Source organism: Rhagoletis pomonella, unplaced genomic scaffold, assembly GCF_013731165.1.
Source record: "Rhagoletis pomonella isolate Grant_MI unplaced genomic scaffold, Rhpom_1.0 Rhpom_scaffold_00009, whole genome shotgun sequence".
In the NCBI taxonomy this organism is placed as follows: domain Eukaryota; kingdom Metazoa; phylum Arthropoda; class Insecta; order Diptera; family Tephritidae; genus Rhagoletis; species Rhagoletis pomonella.
Genome location: NW_023458563.1, coordinates 26,197,095 through 26,205,168, shown reverse-complemented (window position 1 = coordinate 26,205,168; position 8,074 = coordinate 26,197,095). Strand labels below are relative to the sequence as shown.

Here is an 8,074-nt window from a genome sequence, read left to right as displayed (position 1 = left end):
CCAAAATAATCAAGTCCGGTGTATGAGAATGGGCGAACAAATGAGGTGACCCTATCGACTGGCAATGGCGCCATGGTAGGCTGAAGTGGTGTCGCTATTCGTACTTTGCAGGTATTACATCCGGCCCTCACGCTATTGATCAATACTCGCAAAGATGGAACCCAGTATTTACGTCATATTTCGTTGATTGTGACCTGATTGTAAATGTGATGAAAACGCTTATGATACATTTCCACGAACAATCTAGTGAAATTATGATTCTTGGGTAATATGACGGGCCATTTCATTTGCACAGGTAAATTTGGCGCATTTACGATACGTCCACTACACCTAATGAGGCCATCTTCATCAATATACGGGCATAACATTTTCAACGCATTACTTGCATTAACGGGGTGACCACCGCGCATCTGCCGGTACTCTTCGCAGAAAGCGTATCGTTGGGTGCATTTTATAAGCAGGTTCTCAGCGCCCTCTTCATTTACGGTAAGCTCATCCTTTTTTAACGGCTGCTGGTTAATTTTCATTTTCAGGTTAAAAACATACCTTCTCACCCAGGCGATCGTCCTTTTGAGTCGAGCGTAATTTGAAAAGCGTGAAATATCATAGAGCTGGCAACACTTACGATGAGCGATTCCAATATACTTGGTACGGAGCTCTTGCTCAGTTACTTGGAGGCTACATTAGGACATTTGGACCATTTTTCCAACGTCCATCTGGGTCATATTGGATGCATCTCGTTCCATCATCAGCAGGGTTGAGCGTACCAGGAACCCATCTCCATTCGGCTGCATGTGACGATTCCAAAATTTCGGCCAACCGATTGGCAACAAACTGCTGGTACTTATATGTATCGGAGTTAATCCATTTCACCACCGAAGTCGAATCTGTCCACATAACAATATTTTCAACGTCGACTTCGCAGCATTTTAAAATGTGGCACCTAAGTCGAACAGCGAATACCGCTGCTTGCAGTTCCAACCGTGGCATCGATACATATATTGCTGGTGCGCAGTTTGACTTTCCGGCAGCAAAAGCTAGTTTCACCCCCTCTGGAGCCTCAATTCTCCAGTAAGCCACCACCGCCGTTGCCGACTCACTAGCATCACAGAATATATGTAGCTGCTACTCCTAGCCACGACACCCACCGGCCACAAAGCTCCTCAGGCAGTTCGTCGTCCCATGCCACTTTCCTTTTCCAGAACGTCTGCATGAACACTTTGGCGATAATTGTTAAATTCCCCAGCAAACAGAGGGGATCAAAAACGGACATTATGATGCTCAACATCTCTCTTTTGGTTGGTTTCCGCTGAAGTTGCAATATTTCTTTCAGAACTTTGTTAAACTTCAGATCAAATTTAAAACTCATCGTTATGGTTATCCCACTGCATGCCTAAGATCCGCTCAGAGTTGTCCGGTGATACGTTCTTTGTGACGGCTGATCCATTTCCACCAAAAATTTCGTTGACTTGTTTCGAATTCGATAAAATTTTTCGCAGATTAAATCCTGCCTCAGCATGAATGTTTATTACGTCTTGCACAGTTGCGATAACTTCTTCCTCTGATTGGAAGCAGTCTACATAATCATCGACGTAGTGGTGTTTTGTAATGGCTTGAACTGCTCTTTGCTTCGAGTCAGCATACCTTTTAGCGTTGTAGTTTTTCACGAACTGAGCAATTGTTGGCGAACATGTTGCTCCGAAAACCATACGCTGCATGACAAAATGAGAAATGGGTTGATCCTCGTTCGACCGCCACAAAAAACGCTGACAATCCTGATCAATCTTTCTAATTTCTATTTGCAATAACATTTCCGCAATATCTCCCGTGACCGCAATCGGAGCTTTGCGGAATTTGAATAGCACGTCAATAAGAGGTTGATTTATATCTGGTCCAGGTAAAAGAGCATCATTCAGTGACATCCCTTGCACTTTAGCCGCGGCGTCAAAAACTAGTCGCAATCCTGGTTTATTCGGATTAACAACAGAGAAATGAGGCAAATAAAATGTTAAATTTGAACGCGTAGCTTCTTCTGATGCGTTTAAGTGTCTTGCATACTTTTTATCTATTAATTCCCTTTGTTGTTGAGACGCGATCCGGCAAGGAACGAAATAAAAGCAAGCCTTTGCTGTAAACGCTTTCCAAGGCGTGGTGCTTTATTTCACTTTTGTGTGCTTCTTTCACTTCAACGCCAGATCACGAATGAGCTTTTTATATTTCACTAGTGATGTGGTCGTTTTACAAATTTATAAAACTCGATAACAATTATTACGTTACGACATTAAGGTACAAATAGAGCATCAATACGTTTAACAAGCAAGTAACTGCGCTAACAGCCCCTCCCCCGTAAATCTAACCAGATTTACCCAACTCCAGCTTAGCTAAGATGCAGGCCGGCCGCTTAAATGTGCCCGTCTTCGTCTGGACTTCTGCAGATCTCACTTGACCATCTTTTCCCGGGAATACCTTCACCAGGCGTCCCATGAGCCATCTGGATCGATGCTGGCTACTGTCGCATACTAGTACGAGGTCTCCTACTGCTAAGGGCTCTACCGGTTGGTACCATTTGGTTCTTCGGACGAGGTCAGGCAGGTATTCGTTAACCCACTTCTTCCAAAATCGATACTGCATTTGTTGAACTTTTCGCCATTGCTTACGTGTGGCCTGGAACTTCTCTTCCTGCGGGTGCGGTGTTTGCTCGGAGTTTGGTGTACCTATAAGAAAATGGTTTGGGGTTAGAGGTTCGTCAGTGGCGGTGTCCAACGGGATGTGAGTCAGAGGCCTCGAATTTACAATGTTTTCCGCCTCGCACATGAGATGGTAAAGGCTGTGCTCATGTAGGTTTTCATTATATAATGCGTGCCCAATAGCTCGCTTAACGCTCCGCACTAGACGCTCCCAGCAGCCACCAGCGTGGGAATTTGAGGGACAGTTGAATACCCACTCTACATTCTTGTTTACAAGTGCATCGGCTATCTTACCGTCATTAAACTCCTTCAATTGCCGCTTCAATTCTCTGTCAGCGCCGACAAAGTTCGTATCATTATCCGACCGAATACGCACAGGAATACCACGTCGGCACATAAAATTTCTCAAACACATCAGGCAAGTATCAGTAGTCAAGTCCTTCGCCACTTCCAAGTGTATCGCCCGTGTAGTAAGGGAAGTGAATAAAGAGAACCAGCGCTTTTCGCTACGCCGACCGATGGTTATCGTAAACGGGCCCATGTAATCCAATCCTGTGTAGGTAAAAGGCCTAACAAATGGTGTAAGCCGGTCTGCTGGTAGTTGTCCCATCTGTGGCGGTCGAGGAACGGCTTTCTCCTTGAGGCATACTTGACATCTCGCAGCGGCGCGACGTACTTCCGTTCTTATGCGCGGCATCCAATACTTACGACGAATTTCGGCGATTATCGTCGACTCGTTCTGATGTCTCCAAATTCGATGAAAATAGTCAACTATAATTTCTGTTACATGACATTTGTTAGGTAAGATCGCAGGGCGTCTCGTCCAGGTCGGAACCGTGGTTGCTGCGTCTATTCGACCGCCAATTCTCATTACGCCGTCATCGTCCATGATGGGACTCAGGTTCCAAAGCGCGCTGCCCTTCTCTATCTTATCGCCTGCCTGCAGGGAATGATATTCATCCGGGAAGGCTTCCATTTGCACCGCTCGGACGATAAACATTTCAGCTCGTTCAAGCTCGTTTACCTTTAAGTTCCCATAAGCTCGCATTCCTTCCGTGGTACGGCAGTTTTTCACAAAACTCTGTGTCCAGCTGACTACTCTCTTAAGTTTCAAAAAACATGAAGATTTCTTTAAAAAATTGGTATCAATTTGTATTAAAAGAAACGTAAATTTATTTCGAAGTTCCACATTGGTAGCGTCGCATATTACGTTCGGTGGCCAGTTTTTTATCTTCTTCTTTGAGGAATTTCGGTCCGGTTAACCAAAAAGATTCGCGCTTACGATCTCTAGGGCGTGTCCCAAAGTCCGCAGGATTGAGGGCACTCGGCAGCCATCTCCATTAGTTTAACTCGCTATTTTCCAGGATTTTGTTGACTCGATGCGCTACATAAGGCTTATAACGTCGGTGATCTGATTTTATCCCGGCTAGAACGGTTTTCGAGTCAGACCACATCACTACCTTGACCGGGACCTTATCATGGCTGTTGACAACATTTTGTCTAAGGCGCACAGCGAGCACTGCCGACTGCAGCTCAAGGCGAGGAACGGATACGAGTTTGATGGGAGCACATTTGGTCTTCCCAGCGATGAAGCACGTTCGAGTGTTGCTGCATTCATCCTGAAGCCTCCAGTAGGCTACAGCTGCATATGCCGACTCGCTTGCGTCCGAAAACACGTGCAGTTCTACTGGCATTAGCATAAATGTCGCTCCGTAGCAGCGGGGTACAGTTATCTTCTCCAATTCCCGCAGCGCTTGAAGCCACCTTCTCCAGTTCGCATATACCGCATCTGAAACTCTCTCGTCCCAGCCTTTACGCTCTCGCCACATCGCTTGCAGGATTAGTTTCGCTTCTGAGGAGTATTCCGCTGCTATTCCAAACGGGTCAAAGACAGACATTGTTACGCTGAGCACCTCGCGTTTTGTTGGTTTCCTTTCCTTGTTGAAAACATCCCGATTCACCTTCCCGAAGGACAGCACAAACTTTAAGGCATCTTCCTCGGTATTCCAGGACATCCCGAGCACCTTCTGAAACAGCTGGGCGTTTTCCCTATCAAGGTTCAACATAGGCATGGAAAAGGGTTCTTTATTTAAATTGTTAATGACCTCAGAGTTAGACACGAACCTTTTCAGTTCAAAACCACCTTTTTTATGGATCCGAATTACCTGGCTCGTTATTCTCAGGGCATCCTCTTCGTTTGAGAAACAATGTACAAAGTCGTCGACATAGTGGTTATTTTTGATGGCTGCCACTGCTTCAGGGAACTCCTCAAAATCGTCAGCGTTTTTGTTCTTTCTGCGCTGAGCACGGCGAGCATGTGGCTCCGAAGGTCATCACATTCATTACATATTCATCCAAGCGGGCCTTAGGATCGTATCTCCATAAAAATCGTTGTGATGACAAGTCTTCATCTCGAGTCTTCACCTGGTGGAACATCTCCACTATGTCGGCGCAAACTCCGATTTGTTTTTGCCTAAATTTCATTAGCACCGTTCCCAGCGGCTGCAATAAATCTGGCCCACTTAACAGTGCCGAATTCAACGACACCCCTTCTGACTCCGCTGCTGCGTCAAACACTAACCTGATTTTCGTGGGCTTATTCGGGTTAAACACGGCGAATTGAGGTAAATACCAGGTACGCTTGTCTTTGACTGCTGCCTCCTCTTCACTTAGTTTACTGGCGTACCCTTTCGCCACATACCCTGCTATAATCGTCGCATATGCTTTTTTCAAATCGTCGTCGCGTTTAAATTTTCTCTCTAGTGCGTAAAATCTCTTTTCTGCCATCTCCTTACTTGCCGGCAACTCTATGTTATCATCCTTCCACAATAAACACGTTTCAAATTGGTTTCCGTTGCGCTTTGTATTCTCCTGCAACAGTTTCTTTGCCCTCACAATATCTTCGGCTTCAATCACCTGTTTCACAACACCTACGCCCATGCTTTCGTTAATTATGTAATCATGGATGAGGTCCTCCAGCTGAGAAGTTTCGCCCGCTTCACTCACTCGCGCAAACATTGTATGGTAACGCGCCTGGTTCAATGGACGTCGCCCTGCTCCGTAGATTACCCATCCGAGTTGTGTCAGCACCACCGCATAACCTCTGCTACCGTCGTGAGCCGTTCGTCGTGGTACTCCAAGATACGCATTGTCCAATCCTATCAGGAGTTCGGGCACAGCGCCAGAGTACTCGCGTAGTGGCAGATGTTGATCCTTATAATGAAGGTCCGACAGACTTATCGACTGCATTGGCAATTGGAGATTTGAAACCGTACGCACGTTTCGCATACTAAACTTCTTGCTACCTCGCTCAATACCGGAAATCTCTACATCTACCCTACAAGAAGGTTCAGTGACAGTTGTGCTGCCAAACCATTGCAACGTTAGACTATCGCTGTACCCCTTAAGCCCAAGACGAATTGCTAAGGCACGGTTGATTAGTGATATAGCAGACCCTTCGTCGAAAAACGCATAAGTTTTGATTTCTCTCGAATTGGCGTACAATATAACTGGTACAATTTTAAACAACAATTTCGATGCTTTGTTAGACGGGATAGTGTTCGTAAAAATTTGATGTATTCCCTCCGGTGAAACGGGTTGTAGCTGCACGGCTTGTTGCTGCTGCTGTGCTACGTGATTCGATGCTTGCCGTGACGATTGTTGCCTGTGCGATACCTCGCGTATACGTTCTATTCCATTACGCTCGTGAAGAAGGGTATGCCACCGTTTTGTGCAATGCTCATCACCACATTCGTGTTGTTCACGACAAACGCTGCTACGGTGATTGCCTTTCAGACAATTAAAGCAAAGTCTCCTTCGACGAACTAAACGCCACCTCTCTCCTTGATCCATGTCTAAAAATCTTTTACACTTACTAAGTGCGTGCCTCTCTGCACACGCTTCGCATTTACCTCGCCACGAACTTTCACTATCGACCTCGTTTGTGTGGAAAAATCTTGGGCGCCCTTCTGTTCTTGGTTGGCGCTGTTCCAAGCTCGAGTACACACAGGCTGAATTCACAATTGTGGATAATTCTTGTAGCCAGTCGCTAAAGTGGCATATCGTTGGTCGCGGTACAATCGTAGAGGCATGTCGTGCCCACTCAATACGCCTTTGCATAGGCAGTTTAATCAGCAACTCTTCCATCAACGTAGGGTTTGACAAATGATAATCACAATCAGCAGCCTGAAGAAAGGAGGATAAATTTTGAACCTTCGTCGCGAACATCACTAACTGGTCGATATGATTTTCGGAGATTGGTGCAACACTTCGTATCTTCTTTAATTGACTCTTCACCACCAGCTCCGACTTCCCATAGCGTTCTTCTAAAGTTTTGATGATTTGCTTCACGTTTCTGCTGTGTATTAGTAAACACTCGAGCGTCTCCCTTGCTTTGCCTTTGATTGCTTTCTGTAAGCGCATCATGTTCTGCGTGTCACTGTACTGGTACTCCGTTGTAGTCATTATGAATGTTTCCTTAAACATTGGCCAGTCCTCTGGACGGCCGTCGAATTCCGGCAAATCGTAGTTTCCGTATTGCACCCACTTGCGATGTGGTTTGAGAGCGGCCCGTTTCACTGGAGGCAGCTGTAATAATTCCATAGCTATCCCCTGCGCCGACCGTGTTTGCTTGCACCTGCCTAGTCTGTCTCAGTTCCTCCTGTAGGTTTTGAACCTGCTGCAAAATTTCCGCTAGTCTTGTTTCTACCGACGGCTGCACGGTTTGATTCGTTGGAATCTGCTCGACTACGGTTGCTTCAAGTTCGTCGTAGTTATCGCCGTCTCCTTCTCTCGCACTATTATCCGTACTTGTGCCCGAACGTGTTACTGGCATATTTAAAAATGGTTGCTCGGCGCGTGTTTCAATAAAGAAAAAATGGCTACGCGGTGCTTTTCCCGCCTTTTTAATTTTTTGGAGGTTACGTGGTTTTGCCTACTTATGGACCTACTAACCGACTAACGAGCCCCATACCCAAATCAATCTCTCATAAGCACTTACCAAATCTCCTCTCGCTTGTTTGCTTGATACTCCGTACGCCTCCTTGGTCTACGCGCCACTCCACAGGATCTTGCTGATGGCCCCAGTGTGCCCTTCGCTTGATGCGCTCCGACCGTGTACCGCTTTAATACTCCTGGTGCGCGTTTTAATACTCCGAATGCGAATTAAGTCGGCTGGTACACCCTTATACTACCGCGGACCGCAATCCAACGCTCGTGCACAATTTAGTTTCGTTTTTACAATCTTAAAAATGCTGATGCAGGACCCAATGTAGCCGATGCACACTTAATACTTCCGGTGCACACTTTTTACCTAGTCGGCTGCGCAATTCTACTCCACGTGCGTACTCCTATTCACGCACGTCACTTGCTATTTTTCTTTGGCAAAA

The 8,074-nt window shown here is 46.1% G+C and overlaps 2 protein-coding genes across 2 annotated transcripts; both read right to left on the bottom strand.

Annotated features, from left to right (window-relative positions):
* Positions 1-2,352: 2,352 nt before the first annotated feature.
* On the bottom strand, positions 2,353-3,663 carry LOC118745461. Its single transcript, XM_036478911.1, has one exon. It carries the CDS (start codon positions 3,661-3,663, stop codon positions 2,353-2,355), a length of 1,311 nt encoding a protein of 436 aa, XP_036334804.1.
* A 1,301-nt stretch (positions 3,664-4,964) lies between these two features.
* Positions 4,965-7,289, bottom strand: LOC118745460. The gene has a single exon (XM_036478910.1). The coding sequence runs from the start codon at positions 7,287-7,289 to the stop codon at positions 4,965-4,967; it is 2,325 nt and encodes a 774-aa protein (XP_036334803.1).
* Positions 7,290-8,074: the final 785 nt, after the last annotated feature.